This window comes from Agelaius tricolor, unplaced genomic scaffold (assembly GCF_023055355.1).
Source record: "Agelaius tricolor isolate 1412-34295 unplaced genomic scaffold, bAgeTri1.0.p SCAF_11, whole genome shotgun sequence".
In the NCBI taxonomy this organism is placed as follows: domain Eukaryota; kingdom Metazoa; phylum Chordata; class Aves; order Passeriformes; family Icteridae; genus Agelaius; species Agelaius tricolor.
In genome coordinates this window covers 16507469-16532109 of record NW_027269271.1, presented here as the reverse complement: position 1 = coordinate 16532109, position 24641 = coordinate 16507469, and the positions used below count along the sequence as shown (strand labels likewise).

Here is a 24641-nt window from a genome sequence, read left to right as displayed (position 1 = left end):
TTTACACAGATTGTAGATCAGCACTGGGAAATTCTGCTGCCAGGAGCTCCTCTTTTGAGCTGCAGCACTTCATCTCATCCCCATTCACTTCCAAAACCCTGCCAGTGTAGGAACTGCCCTGAGTCCCTCGCTGCCCCCAGGCACAGGCACCCTCACATTCCCAGGCTGTTCAATTTCATTTTAGCAGGTGCAGTCTTTGCTCACACATCCCTGTCTCCTAGAAATCCTGTCTCCTGCCCAATTTTCTCCTTTTTCAAAATGGGATCTTGCAAGAAACAGAATCATCAGTATGATACACATTTATAGTCTTTGGAAGCATGTGTGCTTTCACTGGTATGTCACAGTAAATAGCTGTGTATAACTATTCCAAATACATTCTATTTATTTCATAATAAAACCATCATTTACCTTCAAACCTTCTGGTCCAGGATCACCTACATAACCGTTCTGTCCTGGCTTTCCCTAAAGTAAAGATTAGAATAAAATATTGTAAATATTTTATTACAAAAAGATAATTTGATCCCAGTTTATCCATTTATCAAAATACATGCACTAAAAATGTACCATTTAGTAATAATTAATATAAAAAATTTAAGCAAGTGTATTTAGAAATCTGTATCTGAAAATACACAGTGGAATATTTCATCAAATACTGGAACAGTAAGCAAAATTTGTATTAAGTCTTACAGCAGTTAACACTGAGAAAAAACTGTCACAATCCAAGATTGAAACACATTTCAATTTCACGTTGAAAAAACATATTAGGGAGACAAAAAAAAGGCAAGGCAATGTTCTCTCCTGGTTAATTCCAGCAGAACAGGGACTCAACACTAATAAAATTTGATGCTTAGACTTGAGGGACTGCTGTCATAGCTGTCCTTCCTCAACCAGACAAAACCAGCTCAAACACCCTCTCCTTATTCAGCAAATTGATGATTTTGAGCCTCATTTCTGTCCACTAGCATTTTGCTGCTGACAGATCTGGTTGCTGTGATACTGTGGTAACAGCACTGCTAGCCAGAAGAAATACAGCAACATCAATCAGAGCAAGATCACCAAGGAACAGGATCTTTGAAGCACTTGACAACATGCATCCCTCCCTCTGTCATCACTCACACAGACTCACAAAGGCACACGAACCAGAAAGCTTTCCCCTTAATTTTCAATTAGATGTTTATAATGTAATTATGTCTCCCTTTTAAGGAATTGTTTTCCCTCCTGGTACACTTTACTTCCTCAACCACATAAAACATGGCCTAACCATTTGTCTATCTGGAGAGCACAGCCCTGCCTACACAAACTTTGCCCATCTGCTCTGAGGAAAAGGCCCTGGGCCAGCAAACAAAGGTCCAGGGGACTGGACCTGGCTCTTGAGCAAGTTGCTGATGAGATTGCTGGAGGCTGACAACTGGAGAAAGAAAATTAATTCAACATTTTAATGATTCAGTATCAAAACCATGCTGATGGGTCCTAAAAAGAAATGACCAGTGGCTGTTCCAGCAAACTGAATAATTGGAATCACCAGAGTCTGTAATAAGAGTTTTCCATTCCACATAAGCTGAGAAAAGAGCAAGTAAAGCAACAGATAATAAAACTTTTCTTAAAAAGAGATGGCATTTTTTCATTTGGCTCTTTTGCTTCAGCTGCTCTGTTCCTGTCTTTCAGAGTATGTGTGTGTTAGTTTCTGAGCATCTAAGAAATTGTCTATATGGCTTAAAATTGTATTAAACTGTTTCAGCAGGTTCCATGACTTCTTGTATTAATCCCTTTCTATAACTCTCATTCTCTTTGCCCACCTGAGTGATTTCATTCTGCCCAACAAGTTCCAACAAATTAAATCACTTTAGGAACATATTTTTGTTTTTGCCAATGGACTAATATATGGAAAAGCCAAGAATGCAGGGAGAAAAGACCACGAAGAGAAGTTCTGAGAGAACCACATAAAGCAAGGCTTAACAAAGAATAAGTGATGGGCTTCTGCAGGTCACTACATACTGTTGGACTACTTTGTTGTAAAGAAACTTAAGGTCTTTCTATACAGCAAGACTGTAACATAAAAATGTTTTAAGTGAAATTCATCAAAAGAAAAGTAGTGGCCCCTGTAAACTGCCTTGATAATTTTAAGCCTTATGAGAGCTGAACTGGAGTTACAGCTTGTAAAGGTTTCTTGGCTGTCACTCCTCAGCCATATACTAGCTGCAAAGGACATAGAACAGATGGAAGTGGATCAGAAAATGGAACAAGTGGATTTAACTGGTAAAGCAATCTGAAACACATGGATTTGGCTTTAAACAGAAATACAATACATTTACACATGGAGGAAAAGCCACTGACAGAAGGTTAAAGTAGGGATGGCTGCTTTTCCACTCACAAACCCCTGAGAAAATTACTCTTCCAGGGCAGGGTAATCCCAAAGGAAATGTCTGTTTCCTAAAATATTAACTGCAAATTCTACCCTTCTCTTTCAGGAAACAGCAACCAAGTTGCTTCCTTTCACCTCACAACTGGTATGTACAGGTGTGGATATAAATATCTCTCACTATCACTCTATTTCAATCCTTCCATAGGCTTCCCACATGCCTTCAGCCCACAGGCAGGCACTTCCAAAAAATACTGCACTGGGGGCGTGGGGCAGATTTGAGAACATTTTCCACTATCAACAGGAGAAACTGCTCATCTTGTGACTACATAAATTCCAGCTTCTGTTTAACATATATAGCTCAGAAAGGAATCAGCTTGCAACAGTTCCTTTTTATTTTCTGGTTTAAACAATCTCCACTCTTTTAAAGGCATTTTCTTCTCCAGCAATGAAGAAATTAAAAAAAAAAACAAACACCAATGCTTGCATTGAGTGAGCTGAGCTGCACTGACAGTTACAGTGTTAATATTTGGATAGCCTTTGAGAGAGAGGGTTAAGTGGGTGGACACTGAATAAACACTCACATCTTTAGTACGGCAACTCCTGTAGTTTCATGGGACAAATAAGCAAACACCAAAAAATCAGGTAGTTTTTTTTTAAATGTAGAAGGATTAATTTAAGAGAATGTAAGTATTTGACTTTGGAATAGAATGGGTGGGAAGGTTTGGAAAGGAACGAATAAAACATCAAATGATGTGATCACATTCAGTTCAAACACTTCTTCCAAAGTTGAGACAGACTGAGGTCTTTGGAACTGAGATATATCCTGAGTAAGCAGGGGAACATCCTCAGTTTTGTCTCTAGTTGCTTTAGACACCTGGAGATGCTTTTTTGAGAGGTGACTGAGAACCCCTGTGCAGGTTCAAATTCACTTGTGTTCCAGCAGAAGATGATCTGTTTTGATGGCAGCACTGCTCAGCTGAGTCTCAGGGGTCTTTGGTCTCTTTCATGTTTTTAAAAGCAAATGGTAGAAACAAGGGCAGGGAAGGGAGGAGGGAGAAAAACAAGGTGAAATTTTATGGCTGCCAGCTTGCCACAAGCCCAAACCTGAACTAGGGATTGGATATTTTGACCAGAAACTGTAAAAGAGATGAGGATGCCAGAAGCACTAGAAACCTGCTGTTATTGTTTCATAAGAATAATGAAAGGTTTACAGTACATCACCTACAAGGGTACTTCACCTACCTCAGACAAGCCCCAGCAAATTAAGGTAACAGTGGCTGAGAAGAGGAGGAACCTATTTAACCTTGCCCACAAATAAAGGCTGTGGGGCAGGAAGCAAGGCTGTACTGAGAAAAACACAGGCAAGGCTTCCAGATAGAACAGCTAGACATTAGAAAAAAGGACTGAAACCAGGCAAACAACTGAAACAGATTGATGAGGAAAATGAATTCCCACTCCTGGAGGCTGCAAAACACAAGTTAAACACATCTGTCAACTAAAGACAGAGCTGACAGCTGATGGTGCCTTGGGGCCATGCATGGCCAGACCCCTTCTTCAGGTCCCTCCTCTGCCCCCATGGCTATTTAATGAGTGCAGTGACAACACAGTAGGGACAGTGTTTACTTTCAGGTGTAACATCCACTTCCTAAATCTCCTTTCATGGAAGATGGAAGCAAAAGCTATGTAAATCAAATTAACATCAAACTGCAGTCAAGGAAGCATAATTTAAAAAGACAGATGTGTTCAGCAGCTTATCGAGTCAGTCCTGCCACACTGTGTGAGATCTCAGCCCTGGCTGTGACTCTCACCCACTCAGTGTGTGTCACATGTGGGAGGCAGCACCAAGGACAAGCAGAGGTGGGAGCAGAGTGCAGAGCAGCAGCACAAACAAGCTGGCCTGGAGCTGTGAAACAGCTGGAGTCCAGAGAAGCCAGAGAATCCAGGCAAGAGCCTCTGGGCCCCTGGACAAGGAGGAAAACCAGGCAGAGCTGCCCATCAAGCAAAACCCCCTTTTGCCCTATCTCTCATTTCAGGAGGTGTGTTAGCCAGCAAGCTACTAAAAAATGTCTACAGCCAGCAACCCTGGGGCTCCCTTCATACTCTGCTCCCAGCTGCTTGCTGTGAGAGAGAAGCCAGAGAGCCATAAGACATGCCAGTGGTGTGCACATTTCCCACTGAGAGAAATAAAATCCTAAATGATTTAGGTCAAATTGACACAAAATAGATAAAAAATATTTCAGTTTGCTAGGTTACACAAAAATGTTTCCTCCTGGGTCACTCTGACAGCGGCTGATGGTGGCCTGTGCGTGCCCGGTGACGTGGGGATGGAAGGTGGTGTCTCACTGCCCATGAATCACCTACTGCAGCATCTTCTTTTCCAATTGCCACAGTACAACGTGGGAGTTGCTGTCCAGCCATGAAGCCCTGCCCAAGGAGGAGACTCAAAGGATGATGCAGCCAAAATAAAAATTTCCATGAGGCTCTCGGCAGAAGCTCAGAGAGATTAAACTCAATATTGAACTAAGTTACAGAATGTTTTGAAATTCTATTTAATTTTTTGCATGTTTTCCTCAGCTGAAAAACAAAGAGACTTTTGTGGGAAGGTTTTGTGTTTGGTCTTTTGCCTTTTTTTGTTTTGGTATGGGTTTGTTTGTCTTAACACCTAATCTATGTGGCAAATAAATATTTTAATATAATTTTTAACAGAAAGCAAATTCCCAGCTTTGACTAGCTACTGAACAGGAAAAATGACATATGCATATATCCACTCCAAAAGCAGAAAACAGTGGAAAAGACTCTCAAACTCATGCAAGAAATGGGAAGTCAGCCAGAATGAAAGCCAAGTCAGTGATTACCACACATAATCAAATCACGTAAAGGCAGAAGATCAAATTGCACTCAATAAACTTAGAGACACTCCTGTAATCCCTAGAGCAGGTTAGTACCCATTTTAGCCCAGAAATTTTCTAAAAATAAGCTTCAAGTTCACTGAAATACTCTTAGACAACAGTATGTTTTTATAACTAACAAAAAAATTGGATGATAGTTTTAAACAGCTACTTTTAAAAGATGTCAGCATAAACAGCATTGTGACCTTCCAGCTTTATTGTTTTCAGTAACTATCTGCCAGGTTTCTGGTAGATTTCTTAAAGTATACATCCTTTACATCGCTCCCTGTGAGCTGAGTAGGTTCTTCCCCAGTAGAAATATTTTGATATATCAGCTGGTTCATCCCTAGGAGGTGCATGGCAGTTTCATCTGTCTCAGAGGAGCACTATATTTTGTGCACTATAGCAGTGATTTCCTTTCAAACCCTTTATATGGAAAATAATTTCCTCTCCCAGCTCTGCTTTGAGCATGTTCTGAGGAAAAACACACATTTATTCAGGAGATGCCATTTTATCACAGTCACTTCTCACAGAAAACTTACATTTCAAAGCAGTATTCCTACTGAAAAACAGCCTGCCCTACCAAAATTCCTCATACTTACTCTTGGGCCGACTCCTCCAATAGGTCCAGCTGGTCCTACTTCTCCCTAAAAGAAATCAGGGCTTCAATGATCTTGATGACAAGTCCAGTTTTAAAAAAGAAAGTCTGCAGTTAACTGTTTGTATTTATTACATCATCCTAAGCTTCATGTGTGTTTGCCTGAGTCCAAGTCTGATAGAGGCACCTGGAAACAGACCATTGTGCCACTGTTAGCTTTCACTCACTCAGTATCTGGCACAGAAGCCCATCATTTAGCCCCTGAGAAGTCTAGAGATCTTTCTTCAGAATCACCAACTAAATTATTTTTGATCTTAATTATTTTTAGCATTCAAGATATAAGCTTTTGTTTTTATGATGATGAATTAAGAATACTTGATGACTCTATAAGATGAGGAACTGCCTTTCTCCCCTTTCAGTTAATAGGGGTCTAAGTGTTTACTTAAGAGTATCTAGGACACTGTAATCAAATTGGTATATGTTTTCTATTTCCATACAGCTCCCATTCCCTTCCCTCCCATCTCCCCAGTTTAACTAAAACAACCACATACAGCTCTGGACATACATTATATGAGATTCCACTGAAATTAAAATAAACCACATAATGGATGCACATCCCCATAAGGCTGCTAAAAAAATTTTAAAACGCTTGCCAAAATGCAAAAGAAAACTTCAAATTTTGCTTGACAACACCATGCACATCTAACCATTGTTGTCTAACCCTCTTAACCCCTCACAACTTTGAAACATAATCTCTTAATTGGATAATTTTTTCACCTTACCTCAACTCCTTTGGGGCCTTGTGGCCCTGGAGGCCCTCGGTCACCCAGAGCTCCCTAAACATCCAAACAAACACGGTGAGAACTTTCATCATGTTGGTCTAGTTTCTCTCCTCCTACAAACCCAAAACTGAGGTAGCACACCTAATGTCTTACCATTGCTCATAGTGTTTCCCATAGAAAGCCAGGCAAAGATGCAGAAAACCAAGCATCATAAAAACTTCTACACAGATTTTGCTGAAGCATTATTCTTTTTGTGTTGTGAGAAGGAAATAAGAAAATATTTGAACACGATAGAACAACTTCTCTCTTTTGGAAGAGGTAAAGCACACTACCATAGTAAGATTAAAGCATTATCAATGTGCAGACCTTGTACTAGGGAAGTCTTCAGAATAACACATGTTGACAACATTGCAATGGGAAGGAACTACAAAGTGAATTTAAACCACTAGCTTGTCCAAAACTACTTGTGATATTCAGCCCCTACTTTTCTATTAGGATTATAATCAGCTACCCAGAGATAAAGCACCTTAACCTCTGCCAGCTCAGAGTTTTCATGACTGCTCACACCAACATTTTCAAAACTTTGTTAAAAAGACTTTGCAGCTAGCAGTGTATCAAAAACATTGGGCACTCCAATTACAATGGGATAATTGGGAAAAGCACTTGACCTGGCATAGTACAACCAAAAAAAAGTGTAAACATATTAATGATCTGGGAAACCTAAGCTTAACAATATCAGATAAAGCAACAAGAACAAAGAAACTGCCCTTTAGGAGAGATATGATTATCCTCTGAGGAAAGCCATGGTAGAAAGTGTAAACCTTATTAACTGTGTACTAATGAATCTGATGTCTAGACTTTGGTCCAGGCATTGGTCCAGTAACAATTTACTCAGCAGGCAAAAATGCACCAGGCCATCTCAAGGTAGTGAGTGTCATGGAAGAGCCCATCAGTGTGGAAAGGGCTGGGGCGGAGTGCTGCTGGACACCACCACAGAAGTGACAGAAGGCCTTTCAGCAGTAATTAAAATATTACTAGATAAGTAATATTCTCCTATGGTTAGTAATGACATTTTCTCATGGGCACAGCTGTTTTATTCTAACAGCAAAGCCCATTAGGAGATAAGGATTTCAGTGCAGTGTAACTGCACAGTGCAAATGGCAGCAGCACTGCTACTGTACACACCCTTCCACTGCACTGAACTGAATACAGAGAAAAAATTCCAGGCTGTAAACTGAAGATTAATACTAAATGACATTTCCATCTCCTCCTTGGGGTTTCAGGCAAAAACAGAAAATGAAGGGAGTCAATACACATGTGCCAAAGTGTCTGGAAAAAAACAGGAGTCAGCAAATGGGGTATCCTGTATTTCCCATATGTAACTTCCCAGTTGACCATTCCTTCCAGAAGAGGTGAAACTCCTAATAATCACTTTATCAAAATGTGTTATACAAACAAACTTAAGTTAAAACGGGAAGGAAGCTCTTAGCTTCTTCCATGGTACAACACACTCTGCTGGAAAAACTACAGAAGAAGTCAGCATATTCTGACCATCTTTTCCTCTCACTTTTCTTGGTTAGAGAGCATAAACACTTGCAAAGCATAACATAGGGAACAAAGTTATTTCAGAACTTCTTAAAAACATTCTTTTTCCCTTTTTTTAAAAAATGTGTGTTTTGCTATTTGTTTAATAAGTGGTGGACCCAGATCAAGCACCTTCTAAAATATTGTTTCCAAGCTGAGTAATGTTCTGTAGACCAAATTACATAATAAATCCTTTGAACATTGATTTAGAAAGATCAGATTTGCTGATTATTTCACTAATTTGGGGAACATTTACAATCCAGAACTTCTACTGGCATTTAGAGACAGCTGATCACACTCAATAGAGCTTAAACGTCCAAGAAGTTGAATTTATCCCACACCAACTCCTAAAAAATAAAGCTTATCCTGCTTTTTTGGCTTTTAAAATGGGGTTTGCTTCTGAGGAAGCATAAACAAAAACATGAGGAAAATAGCAGCATAATGAGAACAGTTTTCTAAAAATAAAAGCTGGAGGAAAATTTTAGAACTGCAGTCAACTCAAGGCAGCTGGGAATCCCAAAAGCCAAACATTTCCAAAGTCATGCAGAGCTTCTCCCTCAGTACTGGGAGCAGTATAAGAGTTTTTCCAGTTTGGTAATCCTTCTTTTCAAATGCAAGCCATCAGTTTTCCCTGACTAGGGCAGGCTGTCTAAGCTTTTTGTCTCTAATACCAAATGTGCTGGAGAGCACCAAATCTGGTTCAGCTGTGTAATTTCTGTATCAAAGGAACATGGAGCCTCAAACTTTATAGTCCACCTCTTAGTAACTTTTTTCCTCCGGAATCTGTGAAAATGCAACAAATTTGTAACATATGTATTAAACAGAAACAGGATTGTAACAAATTCCTCAGATATTATGTGCAACAATTCAATCTCACTGAAGGAACTGGGCAGCAGGGATTAGATCTGTTACATCGTTCGCGTATAGTCTTGGGCAATTAAATCTGACCTGCAGCACGAGAATTGTTGTATTTCTCTTCTACTATTTTCCCTAGGCCCCAGACAGAGTCTTTCACCACCACAGGGTTTTTTTTGTGAACACTCTGGTAACTCAGAAACAAAAGAGCAACTGCCACTGCAATGGTGGGATAAACTCATTCACATAAGGCTGCTAACATTATGCATACATGCATATAAACTAGTTAGCAAAGCAATAAATCAGAATTGAAGCTGGACACCCTCTAGAAACATTTTAACTTCTCCTCAATTTGCCCCATCAGATAACCAGCTCTCAGCCTTCCTAGCGAATTAATGTCCATTTTGGTAAAAGGCTCTTGCCCGGGTTGAAAGAGAAGAGATACAGAAAACATTGGCTATGGCTTCAGCAACTGGATTATTTGAAAATGTCTGTTTATTCAAAGACAACCTGTATGATTTGTTCTTGGACAAATGATATTGTTGGTCTTGCACAGTTCTTTTGCCTCACCAGTTTCTGCCCTCTGGTTTACCTGAAGGTCAAAAAAGGCCTTCATTTTAGTCTAATAAACAAACTCTCTCTCAGAATAAAGCCATTCAAGTATTATTTCTGCATCTAGTCTCACTTGACCGAATCCTTCTGGAATAAAAATGCCCAGTTATGTACTAAAGAGATAAAGCCTTCTCATGCTTGAGCAGTGGCATTAATGAGACATTTGACTCATATGTTCTACAATTTCACTTAATTTCTAACTGCATTATTGTGCTTTCATTTCAAAGAGATCTGGCAATGTCCTTGGTCTAAGTTTATAATGAGATTTATTGTTTTGGTCCTTGCCTTAATCAATCTGAAATAACTGAAGTGGAATGACTTAGCAAAAAATGCATTTTTTTAGATAATCTAAAGATGCTCAATTTGGTTTCATATACAGTTTTCATACTGCCATACTTGTGCCTATTCACCACAGAAAATACAATGTAAGATACATTGTACATTATCTGTACATAATACAATAGTCCCACGGCTGATGAGTGAGGAACTTCATTGGTATTTGCCTTTCAACATGCAGTTAATATTTAGATATCATCCAATCATTTTCCTCTGGGTTAATTTCTGAGCTACCTGCACTTTTTCTATTAGTCTCTACCATTTCCAATTCAACAGAAGTTTCCTATATCTGCTTTTATTCCAAGCTTCATTGAAAACTCTACCCATGTGAATTATTGCCTAAGTTGGGTCTAAAATCTTAGTATACTAAAGAGCAGAAGCTAAATTATTCTGGCACAGTTTTGTAGATAAATTTTATCCTTAATTGTTATATCTATTATTGTGTCTATAATTTAATCTGGTGCATAAATTTTACACATTTTCCACACCTTCAAATATGATTTCTTTTAAAAATTGTTAAAAACAATTCTTAGGGCAGGTGGAACCTGAGTAATACAAAGATCTGCATACATTTGGCATGTATTCTATTTAAATACAGGTGAAACATATGCTATTTTCTAGCTACATAGCATTTTCTCAAACTTATTTTGCTATTACATGCTTCCACCTAACACTGTAATTGCTCTCAGAACTGTGTGGACAGCATTAAACTTTCAAATAACTTCCTCATATAAATACCTGAGGCAAAGTACCTGCATTCTGACAGTAGGATTATCTTCTCATAATGCCAGGGTCCATCTCTCAGAGCCTTTTCCTCAGAGATTAACACTATTTACTGTTATTTTTAAGAGGTTTTCATATAAACTTACCTTAGGACCTTCAGGGCCATTTAATCCAGGTACACCAATATCTCCTGGAAAACCCTAAAGAAATCATACAGACAAGTGATTTGCAGAGTAGGAATGTTTTCAATGTACTTGTTTTGATTCTGTTCATTCGTTTAATAAACCTGAGTCACAGAAACAAGAAATAAATTTCTTCTACCATCCCAAAAAATGTCTAAATCCATTATGTTTCCTTGAAAGGACTTGGATAAGTGACAGATTTTAGGCAGCTTTTGTTAAACTCAATTTAGCAGATGTCAGCATGGATTCAATTTCTCACACGATAAGACTTTTTATCCACTAAGCAATGTTTGAAATTAAACCATTGGACTGGTTTGGAGGCACAAAAAAAAAATCACCAGAGAACAGCCTGCACCAAGTCCTGCACTTATGAATTCAACTACTCTTTTCATAAAGTTGAGAGAGCAGCTGAAGCCCTTGAATCCACATTAAGGACAAGATCACTGCAAGATTAAGAAAAAGGGAAGAGGCTTTTGCCTCCAGACCAGCAGGTGATAATCGAGGTCTGGCTGGCACTAGCTCAAGGTCATCAGCATGGAGCATTATTCAGAACTGGCCTTTGTGAAATACACTCTAGTGTAGGTCAAGCTGTTAGTAAAGAAAAAGTAATTATGCACAGGAAAGGAATAAACTAAAATTATCACTGCGAACCTCCTGGCCAGTAGGCATTGGCTTGGGACACCATGAGCAGGCCTCTGTGTCAGAGGAATTCAGCTCCAGCTAGATTGCTTTGAAGAAATGAGTGTATTTTAAGGAAAAAAATGGTGCTACTAACCTTTATGCAATACAGTAGTAGTTAAGTAGTAGTGAGTTAAATTTCATAAACATCCAGAGTGAATACATGATCTTACATTTGTAGGATAAAAAAAAGCATTGGTAATTGACCCTGTAGTTAGCACACTGCTTATTCAGTCCCCTGACAAGATTTTGCTTTTTTAATAAACTTCCACATTTCATTAAATTTTGACCATCTGAAAACAGCAAGATTGCCACTTCCTCTGAACAAAATATTTATTACTACATCTAACCAAACCCATGGTCTAACACTAGGAAGAACAAGTTTCCTTCTTCATTAAGAGAAAATCATCCCAGATTAAAACATATGCATATTTTTCCAATAATGGAAACAAAAAGCACATGCACAGAACAATTTTTTAAAAGCAGGTTTAACACTTGGATGCTAATGAGTCTGAAAGAAAACCACTAAAGAGTAAAAATGGTCTGAGTTTTCAGAAGATGGGCAACAGCTCTAACACTCAATATTTCACAATACATCAGTATTGTGAAAATATTGTGAAATACAGTGGTTTCCCTTTCTTTTGCCATAAATAAGCAATTACAAGCAGAGCTGTGCAACAATTCCAACATGCCTCTAGGTGGCACAGAGCATATTATTTACATGTGACCAAGGCCCTGAGACACACATCTAGAACACTCACTTGCATCACCCTTGATTTCTAGACAGTTCAAAAGAGGATGTGTTGTTTTTAAAATCCTGGCCACTGCTGTCTGCTGAAATACATTGAAGAGTTAAGTCTATTCCTTAGAATTTTTTTTGCTTGTCCTTTCTTAATTTTAAATTTACTTATTTATAGACCTTAAATAGTTACTAAGGGGTGAGTTGTTTCACATATCTGTAAATTTGCTCATTTCTAATGTGTGAACAAGTGCTAAATGCTGACACAGACAACTTCCTCTTGGCAATAAACATTCCAGAAAACAATCTGCCCACAAAAATGGTAATTAAGAAAGATCATAATGCTTTTATGAATGAATAGATCTACTTTATTTGTTTAAATTTTTCTAGAGGGAATTCAGTAAGGACCCTGAGATCTAGGTGTGGACAGGTAGACATGTAGTTTCTATTGCAGGTAGAACAAACATGGTATTTGGAAATCTTTTCATGTCAGCAAAGTCTTAGGATACAAGAGGGTTACTGGCCTGAGAACATCAACACTAAACAATGCATTGAAAAATTTAAAATCCTCGTAATTTTTATCTTTTCTGCGAAGATGGATTAAGACTTTTCTTCTTGAGCACAGCCATGAAGAAAAGGCAGATGCTATGGCAGTATTAGAACACCATTTCTAAGATGTTCTCACATTAATAATCCATGAATAAGTGTAATAATCCACGACACAAACAGCCACTTTAGACAATTTCAGAAAAAGAATGAACCAGGAAGGAGCTCTTGAAATACCTCAGCAATGGCACCTACCAATCAGATTCCTCATAGTGAAGTGGGATGAATCTCTGGCAAAGCCTAAATTTGAAATGAGTTATTCAGCAGCCAGCTCCATGGGAAGTTACTCCAGATTAAAAATTCATTATTCTTCCATAAGTGAAAGGCCAGGAGATTAGTGTATACTTTCCAGCTGCAATGTAGTTTTCAGCACAGACTATTCAGAACCAACCAGCCCTTGGTATTATGACTTCTAAGGAAATGCAGATTCTTCATTTCCATCAGCCAGAAGCCCAGCAGCCGGTAGGATACAAATTATTTTCAAAATCTTGCTACAGATGTGATCTTTTGCCAGCAAAGCACTTTAGAATCCACTTCATTTAATCAAAAGAAATGTGGCATCAAAGAAATCTGAAGTGCCAACTATCTTAACAAAAAAGTGCTTTAACCTTGCTGTGGGAGTTCTGCTTTTTGTACTGAACACTTAACATAAAATTAACGTATTTATTGCTCTCATTTATCAATATAATGTTTAATTTTAAAAAATGTAGAGATGACCAAGTTGTTACTATGCTGGGCCATATCTCAGTGTCCCAGAGAGGAGCACTCTGCCAAAGCTTTTGCTTTTCTTTTGTTTTTCTGTGTGGCTGCAGATATGGAAGCAGAATATCAGAAATACTGAAACATTACACTCCATTTCCATGGGGAATTCTCTCTCATTTGCAGAATGCCACCTCAAACCATTTTCACGTGACATTTGCCAGCATCACTGGCCACCCATCTTCATGCCCTTGGCTGCCCTGAAGGGGATCAGGACAAGCACAGGTCCACAGGAGAGGCACCATGGAGGGAAAATGTCTCCAGGGAGTGCAATCGCCCCTTCAGTCACCAGGTTTCCCTGCTCCAATAAGAGTTCATTCAATAACAGGTTGCAATTAATTTCAATGAGAATTTAGAATAAATTTTCAGAAGCAAGACTGACTGGATGCAGCTACTGAACTTCAACAAGATATTAGGGATTCCTTACTATTACATTATTATAATCAGGTCGCCAAAAGAAGGTTTCTGCAAAAATCTACAATTCTCCAATAAGTGTTTATGATTCTTCTGAAAGCATGTGTTATGCAGACATAGAACTTTGGGAAAGGACCAGATGAAGATTCTATGCAAAGGCAAGTAGAGAATATGAGCAATTTCACAACAAGAGCATTTCCTCAGATATGTGCCAGAACATGAAATTAGTTCAGCCTTTAAATTGTCTTTATTTCTATATTTCCTACAAATCATTTGCATGCAACTCATTTGATGCAATATTGAAACATAAGGCTATGTTATCACTGCACACCTGGCATTGTTTGCAAAAACTCAAAAAATCATGTGATAATGCATGTGAAACTTGCACTAAAAATAAAGTTTTTTTATTAAATGAAGATCTCAATGCAGCCACTGATTCACTTACAAAATGTTTGCCTTTTTGACTCTTTACTGTTTTTTGAATGTATCCTTTCCTTTTGTAAGGCTGCTGCCTTGAGCATGGAACACTTCAGCTGAGTCCCATACAAGTACCTTCCTGAAGGAGTAAGCTCATGACTTCAGATCAAAATACAATACTGCACAGATGAAAAATGTTCTATTGAAGACAATGAAAAATTCTCCCTGCTTCAGATGAAACCTATTTATAACACTCTGAAGGCACATCTGAAGGGAACTATCACTCACTCTCATTTTGGGGGGATAATTAAATGCAATTCCTAGAGCAAAATTTAACTATAAAATATTCTGAATACATGTGGAAGCCTGTCAAAGGCTTGTCTAATTTCATTCACATGAACAATAAGCACTGCATACTTCACTGCACACAGTAAACTGAGACATTGTGGGTTAGAACAGTCAGATCTGCACTTTCCAGTCATCATGCCAATAAAACAAAGCTCTACCGAAATTTTATATTTCAGTGGTTCATTTTCAGATGCACAACAAAGCAGCCCAATGATGAAGAATCCACTCCATGAAGTGTTCACTGAGTATATCCAGTGGTTGGTGAGCAGCAGGCACTCAGGCACACGACAGACCCTGGCTCTACAGAAGCACACCCAGAAGAGAACTTGGCCTGACACTGCAGGACTCCTGCCCTGAAAGAGTCACTTGGCAGCCAAAACTTGTCTGGCCACCCAGAGAGCAAGAGCCAGACCTCTGTCCCTCCCTCTGCCCTCCCGCCAGCAGCACTGCAGGTCCCAAATGGACCCTGGCTAGAGGTGGGTGGCTTATTTCAACTCTGACCTGGTGTACCTTGGCTGCACAGCTGCAGAGGAAAGATTTAGGAAGCAATTCACTGGTGATCTGCATTTCAACCCACAAAACCCCGTGAGGATGATCAGAGCCTGCCCGCCCTGCTCCCACGGCTGTGTGCAGAGATAGTTACAGAGTTACTGCAGTTTCCACGGGAAGAAAATCAGGGACAGGACTACTTATTCTTTGCACTGGGAATGAAACACTCAAATGTGTCACTGCAAAGATCAAAGGATCCCCAGGTTCTTATTACACATGTACCCAAAACAAATGGGTATAGAGCACATTTAGAAATCCCACTGTCTTAATGTTGGACAAAAGGAGACAGGAATAGCTGGAAGCAGAGTTTGAGAGGTTCTGCCACTGGGCAGACACAGCCTTGCTCCTCCTGCTCACAGCAAAGTCCAACAAATCCCAATATAAGTTTTGGGGGATTTAAAAATGAAATCTTTCACAGAAGGCATATGGTATGTATTGCCACATCTATACTAAATCCAAAGTACTCTCCTTGAAAGACACTAATTCATCACATTCTTATATTTTCAGAAACATCAAGGGAACATTGAGTATACTATGTAACGCATGTTTTCTGCATGGGGTCACAGGAAGTCTGACCATTCAGATAATGAAACAGGAACAAGGAAAGCAGCTCTGTCTGACCTGCTAGCTGTCTGGGTTTGGAAGAAGAGACCTGATCAGACATATGACAGTAGGCTTTTCTTGGGGGAAAATCGACATTATTTGCTCATACTTCATATATTTGGTTGTGTCTAAATAACTTCTGGCAACAACAACTAGTTTATTTTTATAAGACAATGTAACATGAGGGACGCATACACTCTTCAGTTTTAAGTTGCTTAGTTTAAATTCCTTTCATTACAGAACTTCTAATATCTTCAATTTGTCCAAAATCCCAGTATGCTGCTATTCCACATCCCTTCTGTTTCTATTTTGCCATATGGTGACCATATTTTTATGAAGTAAAAGGTGGAAAAACCTCTTACTTTATTTGGAACTGTCTTGCATGACTGAAGTTAAGAGAAACATTGCTTTGCAGTTTTAAACTGACCATTTTGCAGACAATTACTAAAAAAAAAAGTGCCTGGACACCCTAGTTTTAATTATCTAGCATCATGCACCTTATTTGCCTTCTAATGATGGCAAATAAGGTGCATGATGCTAGATAATTAAAACAGAAGTAATTCTGCACTCCTGAGCAAGGGGAAATGCTGAGCTTTTCAGACAGAAAGATTCTCATCCCTATCTGCCCTGAGGGTAACCAGCCCAGGATGAGCTTTTCCCCAGACACAAAGGAGCAGCATGTCTGTGTTGGAATAAGGAACTATGAAGGACTACCAGCAGAGACAGCAGGGCCAGCAGGACACAGGCTTCAAGAGCAACACTTTGGGATTAACCTGCCTCAAGTCTCCCTTGCTGGAAGCTGTGCAAGGAAACCATGCAATGAAGAGTCTTGAAAAATCTAAAACCCTGAGCCACAGAGGGTGGCAGCTGTGGACAACACGCACAGGCTTTGTGTCTTCTGCACACCCTTTGGCCAAATGAGAGGGATTTATTCTCACAAGACCACCTTGTGTTGCTACAATGCACTTTCCAGTCAGTTTTCTCTCAGTGAGGGCTTCTGCCTAATAAGAAAGGTAGGAACACAGAGCCTTGGTTTGAGGAGATGTGCTCATGTAGAGGCAGAAAAAGGATCATTCCTAGTACGTGCCTTCCATTCATATTTTTTTTAAAAAGGAAAACCCACAAACAAAGAAACCCCACCACAAACCAAACAAAACCCAAAATACATTCATTGCAGGAGGCTGATTAGAAAGAACAATCTACAATTTCTGCTTTCATCTCTCCAGCAAATACATGTGTCTGTGTAGAAACATGTCTTTTTGGTACAGACCACAGCATTTTTCCTTAAAGCCTGTGGTATAAATGCTAAAAAGCACCAAAATGGGACAATTTGGAGACTGAGTTTCTGCACAGACTTCCATAGCACTCAGGAGTTCTTAGGAAACTTCACTTCCAGATTCAATGTGTGGCAACCCTTCCCAGGTGAGTGGGGTTTATCCTCTGTGTGTCTTGTAAGTGATAAATATGCAACCAGGCCTGGAAAATGGAAAATCCCATTTGTAAGCATGTTTTAGTATTTACAAATGGAAGTGTGCCTGAGAAATCACGTGGATCTCATTCCAGGTGTACCCCATAACAACAGGATTCAGGAGACAAATCCTAATCACATAAGCAAATGAAGAACTACTTTGTATTCAAAGATCCTGTACATTAATATTTTGCAGAAAAAAATATCAGCTGGAATCTTTTGTACTTTATGGAGGAGAATTAATTCATCAAATATGTCTGACTAAAAAGATTTCCCTAATTCAACTAAGAAAACAGTATTTTATGAAGCAAACCCATTTACCTTTTATTTTCATAGTTTAGAACCAACATTCAATTTACCACTACCAAGCAATTTCTTACCTCAGGTCCCTGAGGACCCAATGGTCCACGGGGTCCAGGTTCTCCAATTTTCCCCTTGAAAAGAATCCAAACAGTTAAGATTTCTGATGATAATATATTTTTAACAGCAGTTGGTTGTGAAGATTTTAAAAATATTTATTAACAGAAAGGCCAACAGAAAAGTTGAGATGACTTTTTCACTAAATAGGAAATTTCACTAAATAGGAAATTATATCTGCCTCTCTTTGGATACTATTAAAACTAGTTCTTCATCCCTCTTTGAAGTCACAAGAAACAAAAAATTCAAATTAGTTTAGGACAGAGAAAATTGGGACAAACCACATAAAAATCCCATTAAATATATAGCTGTTTTCACAATAAAAACTACATATTATTTAAACATCCAGAAAGTAACTGTAACAGATATTGGTTTACACACTTATATATTTTAAGTATCTAATCATAGCCAAAGAAATGGCAGTTTTGTGATTAATAACAACAAAATTAGCTCCTATCCACATGTAATGGTAGCTTCATTATATACAAATTTCAACCCATCTAAAAATGGGCCAAATTTCTCTAAGTTATATCTGTTCTTCCACATTTTCACAATCTTTCTGCCACCATAAGTAGATGTCATTTGAGCAAAATTAGGGTCTGACCTGGGAAACATTTCTCTAATTTTTAACATGAATGACTTGATTGTAAATTAATTCTACAAAGGTAAATTTCTATCACCTGCAGGACTGAGATCTCATAGATTAATTTAACATAAGTCATAAGGTTGGTCACATTCAGCTTGTGCTTAAAACCCACAGCTCTTTCAGGAACAGGCTGATTCACATGCTTATCTTAAAAGATAAGCGTATGAATCAGCCTATTCCTGAAAGAGGAAATTCTTGCATCTTTAAAAAAAGTTTGATTTTTCCCATCTAAGCTCAAGCAAATATGCATAATTTTATTGCAGGATTTGTGTTTATACTGTAAATTCTATAGGACAAAGAAAGTGTTATTGAATTTAAGGGCCCATGACATTCATGAGGTCTAAGTAGGTTTACCAGTTATTAGCTTGATTGTACATAAGAAAATTAGACAGCAGAGTGAGTGTTGGCAGCTTTTAATTTTATATTGAAAAGAGACAGATATTAGGAAAAACTAAAATAGGTGAGGGAGAGCCAGGTAACCCTGTGCAGTATGCCTTTTCTGCCTCAACATCTAAAAACCCAGCAAAAGTGGCAGCAGTGCACAGAAGCCTTTAAAGCTTCTAAAAATCAGTAAATACAGCAATCAGTAAATACAGGAAGTTGTGACTACTCCCATCCCTGAGAAATGACTGGCTGTTATTAATGAGATCTCACACATTTTCTGCAAATTCAGCTAGTCCAAAAGGTCATCTGCAAGTTCCCAAAGCTCTCAGTGGAATTGCTTCAAATATTATCCACATGTCCATTCCCCCCCCACAGTGATTGTCCCAGAATATCTAATGTCCTAAGCACTCTATTAAAATTTGACACATATACTAATCTTGGTAATAAAGCTTCACATTTTAGGATCTGACTTGCTCATTAACACCAGTCACTAGAAATAAAAGCAGCTTAGACCTTATCCTTTGTGCATTTTGAATCAGGTCACTTCTAGGGGATTACATGCACTGTGAACATAACAATCACACAAAAGTGTCAAATATCAACAGTAGTAAAAAATATCAACAACACACAGTGATATACTGAGAACAAAATTTGATGTGTAAACTTACTGGAGGTCCTGGTTTTCCTCTGATCCCCGGAGGTCCTGGTAAACCAAGAGCACCCTGAAAAAAGAAAGCTATTAAATGCACACAAAAATTGTTGTGTTATGTTGGAAGCAATAAATTGCTATACTTTGACACCTGAAACAGGCTTCAAAAGAATTCTTCAGGTTGAAAACTATCTTCTAACATTCAACTTTCATCAAAAGAGTTCTCACAGGATGTGCTATTTCAGTGACTTCTGATGTACTAGCCAAACAGGAAAGAAGATCCTTATTTATCTCAGTCTGATGATGTGAAGGAGCATGCCAGACTGTGTGCTGCTGCTAACCACAGTAGGTCCAGGTGAGCTGCAGATGAACCTCAAGGGTCAAGGGAAAAATACTTTTTACAACAGTTCCTTAGACAGACTGAGACCACACCAGAATCCTTGTTTGATGCATCTCTAGACACACAGCTGCCGGAGTTCTGCTTGTGCCCTTTACTTGGCTTTGTGCGCACTTCCCATAACTGACTTTTAATTAGCACAGAATTTCTTAAAAATATCTTAATACAGTGATAGCAGTATTACTACTGCATTCTACTTTTATGCAACCAACCTGCTGCATTTTAAGAGACTCATAAGCCTGATGAAGTTGTTGGAATGGGGTAATTTTGTAAAGCAATGCAGTTATAACTTACCTTGTCTCCTGGGTACCCCTGATCTCCTGGCTCTCCTGCAAGGCCATGTTCACCCTAAACAAGATATAATTTTATACAGACATATGTGTGTGGCTTAAAATGGGATAGTTTTCAGAAACAGAGAAAGATTAATTCAATATTCACTATTTAAAATGAACACAGATCTTTGACAAGATGCAAGGTGCTGCACTGAAATATCTTTTCCAGGAAAGTCTAAAGACACAGACCTGGATATTATTATGTTCAGTAGTTAGTGTTCTGTTCTGAAAAAACCTTGTCTAAACTACCAGATCATGAGTCTGACACAAATTTAAAAAATAAAAGTCAGAAGACCAAAGAAATCAAAAGGAAAAAGGGAAAGCTTTACCAAGCACGTCATGGTCAAGTTTTAATGAAGAGAGCCTGAAAGAACTACGTATCTCCAAGATAATGAAAATATTTAAATCACCTTATCACCTTTCATTCCAGGCTGTCCCACACTCCCTGGGAAACCCTGTTAAAGTAAAGAAACCATAAATCCAATGCTTGACTATAATTTGGAAAGCAGCATGAGCAGCTGGCTGTGGAATGATTGAATACCATACCATGGGCCCTGGAATTCCTGATGGTCCACTTGGTCCTGCTGGCCCAATGTCTCCCTGCCAAACAGCAAGAAAGGTGACTGCATTTAGTGAAATGGAGTAACCTAAAGGCTCTCAACAGAATGTGGCATTTTTCTGCACCACAGAGAGAAACCAAAATATTTTCAGGTTAATTTCTTAGGGAAAAAGAAAGGTATTGGTATCATAAGCCCTCCATGTTTACAGTTCCCAACATCATCAGTAGAAACACGAGAAACAAAACTTGCCTCTTCTCCTGTAGATTATAAACTCAAGAGAAGATCTCAGTGTATTAGGCAATGCCAATTAAGGAAGCTTTCTTTTGTACTGCAGCTGCAAATTCAGTGGCCATCACTGCTGTCCTTAGGGTTACATAACAGCACTTCTCTGTAGGCATCAAATTTGGCTTAAAGAAATTATTCTATGATGAGTAGGGCCACAAAAAGAAGCCTTTTTAATGGTCCTTTTACTCAATTTCTCATCTATCAGTGACTTCTATGAGTTAAAAGAAAAAAAGAAAAAAAAAGAGATGTGACTCTAAATACCACATGTGCAGAATCAAATCTATGTTCCCATGGGCACGGTAACCTTTTCTGTTTTAATGTACCTTTAAAGTCCTTACTGCAACTCTTCTTTCTGGGATTTATTTAGGCAGTTTTATGACAGGAAAAAAAAAAGTGAGTCACAAAAATTAAGAATCTTTAAAGATCAGCACAGCAATAATATTAATGAAAATGCATGAGCTAAATATAAGACCTGACTCAGAATACTTAAGACTATATTACAAAGGGAGAAGTCAATCTACTTTCTGCCAATTCAAGCTCGGGGGAAAAAATCCCCCCAAAAAAATCCCCAAAATGTAATATCTCTATGGCTATGCAGAAATTTAACAACACATATGAATAAAGAAATCTTTTGCCACTTGCTGAGAATGATATGGAAAAGATGAGATGGACATCTGTGCACTTCCAGTTGAGCACACATTCATTATTCTCTGGAGACTCTTTAGCAATGTCAGCAACCACATTCTCTGCAGCCACCATCAGACTTATGGCTCAGTGAAGAAAAAGCAAGACCACTCACTTAGTGTCTCAATGGTGCTTGGTAGAGCTCCCAAGAGCGTTGCCACTCTACATTGCTTTAGCTTTCCATGACTGCGTAAATGATATATTCTGCCATGCTAGCTGATCAAGGAAATTGTTTACATTGCCGTCTCTGAGCTGTGCTCCACATTCTAGCTCAGCAAGGCATTTATGCATTCATGATACTGAATGTTGAAATGCACACTTATGGTAACAACAGCATTGATTGCAAAATCACAGAGGGATGCTGAGGTGGGAAATCTAGCTTACAACAGCAACAGGAAGGAATTCCAAAACAGCTTTGCAACATTCGGGTTCATTAAACACCTGTCACAGTCTCCAGATACACTGAGTGACCTTATTACCAGCAAAGAACAGGAACTGCACAAAAATAAAACTGAACAAGTGTTGAATTAGTAAGTCTGTCAGGTTTTTTAATAATTCTCCACCTGAGACAGGCTTATCACTTTGGACAAAACTTGCTGATCAATAAAACCTGCAGCTACATAAATTGTACCTTTTCCAACACTTCTAGGTGACAAGTGAAACTAAAACCACCTTGCTTTTTCCAGGCAAAAAGATAAAATACCAGAAAAGGAAGACTAATGTTTTCCTAGCATTAAGTGGGTTTTGTAAAAGGGAAGAAAAAATTAAAAATTAAAAACTAATTTGGGTATCTAGCAGTAAATTTTCTACAACTCTTCATCTTAGCAAGGCCATGAGTTTTAATAAGTCTTGAAGGACTGACTATTCAGTCAGCCAAAACTCTGAACTTGGCAACAGCTTTGTATATTGAAAATAATCATGGATGGAAGGAATTACTGGACTCATCTTGCTGATGCTGCTCATTTTGCCATTGTTCTCATGAACAAAGACAAAAATACAACTAACTCTTGACATTGACCAGCTGGGCTGGACAAGCTACTTGAATTAATGCTCTTGGTTTCTGCCAGAAAAATATATTTAATCCCATGTACAATACTGCATCTTGTAGTAGTATAGTGTGTTATTACTAACTAAGTATTCTAAAGCAAACATTGAGGGCTGTAGCTCTTTGCTCATTTTTGGTTGACCATTAGCATCTGCCTGGACAAGAGAAAGCTGAGGCCAGGGAGCACAGACCCATTTGGAGAGCAGGGGTGGCTGAGGAGCAGGGCTGCTGAGGTCACCTGCAACTGCCCCAGGATCTTGGTGAAATTCTGCTGCAGATTAAAGAGTGCAATGGTCCCTTGTAAAGAAACTCTGGAACAGAGCACAGCTCTTCCAATTATCTGACTGGGAAAGAGGAAACCAGACTAACTCATAAACTGGAACCATGAGGAAGAGTCCCACACATAAACACGAGAAGGGCACTCAAATGGAGCTCACACTCTAAACAATTGTTAATTTTGTGCTGTTCAAAATCTAAACATGCCAAATCTAAACATTTTTTCCCCCCAAGAAATAGCTCTAATTATGGTTATATTCCATCTATGTACAAGTGGCAAAAGCTTTGGACTAGTTACAGATAATTATTTTTCTATTTCACAAAAGATTATTGACACTCAATCTCTCTGGAAGTGAATGCAACTCAGCAAGAAGGCATATGCAGCTTTGATCCTGCAAATATTTATGCTCACAAACTCTAGGCATGGATAAACTGCTAAATTTTAGTCAAAATAATCAGTAACAACCTTTTTGGAAGTGACATATTTTTAAAAAACTTCAGGTACATTTGTACAATTACTGAAGTCTTTGAGAGTAAATTCCAAAGACAGTCATGTAAGAGAGAAAAGCAAACCACAATTCTAAGCAAATTCTCAGGAGTGCAAGCTCCAGTCTCACGAGTGTGTCAATTGGCCTGAAGGACACAGAAAGTCATGTTTGCATGATGAAGGCTGGAAGCGACACAGGTTTCTTGCTTTTGTTTTCACCATAGCAATGCCATAACAATCCTAATCAGACAGCAAGGGATGACTTACAGGATTTTTTTTTTGTTATGAACATATAATTAGGAAGGGTAACAATTGAACTCAACTGTCGTGCTTCAAAGGAAAAGTAAGATGATCATCAGTGTAAAATATAAACTTATCAAGAATGTCTCAGATCTGCAGATAGCAAAAAACCCACAAAGCAAACACTGGAGACAATCATGGCTTTCTTAACTCAAGTGTAAACACTTGCTGTTTCTCCCTTGTTAAGAATGTGGCCCTGTAGCCAGACATGACTGAGACAACATCAAGAATTAGAGGTCCTCTACGAGCAAATACATGAATTAAAAAACATAAGGGAGTGAGACTACTCAGAAGGAAAGTCTTTCCCACCTTCTGTGGGACTCAGAGCTTCTCTGGCACAATTGATAGATACAACTACTGCGTAGAACATAGTGAGCATAACAGCCTTATTCTACATATATTTTTTAAAAATTAATATGATATTGTAAACATGATAAAGTAATTTTTCTTAGAAATTAATTCTGCTTTGAATTTGGTAGCCATATTCAGGAACCAATGAGGACTGCTGTCGTTAAAATATTTGAGATTATTGCACCCTTCACACTGGCTTTAGTAAAATAAATTATAAACTAGCAAACTTGGTTTCAAATAAAAGACCTGAACATACTGGGTCAGAAACAAGCATACAAATCCACACCAAGTATAGAAGTGCTCCATGCTGCCAACATGATAGCAG

At 38.5% G+C, this 24641-nt stretch overlaps 1 protein-coding gene across 3 annotated transcripts in view; it reads right to left on the bottom strand.

Annotated features, from left to right (window-relative positions):
* Nucleotides 1-24641, bottom strand: part of COL24A1 (collagen type XXIV alpha 1 chain) — a 120002-nt gene that overhangs the window by 54301 nt on the left and 41060 nt on the right. For all 3 annotated transcript variants that reach the window (XR_011680612.1, XM_071436357.1, XM_071436358.1), the window contains exons 15-23: nucleotides 20875-20928; nucleotides 20739-20783; nucleotides 20291-20344; nucleotides 19619-19672; nucleotides 17884-17937; nucleotides 10887-10940; nucleotides 6631-6684; nucleotides 5853-5897; nucleotides 409-462 (exon numbers count right to left, since the gene is read on the bottom strand). Coding sequence is in view for 2 of the 3 variants with exons in the window: in XM_071436357.1 (XP_071292458.1) it covers nucleotides 409-462; nucleotides 5853-5897; nucleotides 6631-6684; nucleotides 10887-10940; nucleotides 17884-17937; nucleotides 19619-19672; nucleotides 20291-20344; nucleotides 20739-20783; nucleotides 20875-20928 (468 nt within the window). In the remaining variant the exon portion in view is untranslated. The remainder of the gene's footprint in view (nucleotides 1-408; nucleotides 463-5852; nucleotides 5898-6630; nucleotides 6685-10886; nucleotides 10941-17883; nucleotides 17938-19618; nucleotides 19673-20290; nucleotides 20345-20738; nucleotides 20784-20874; nucleotides 20929-24641) is intronic.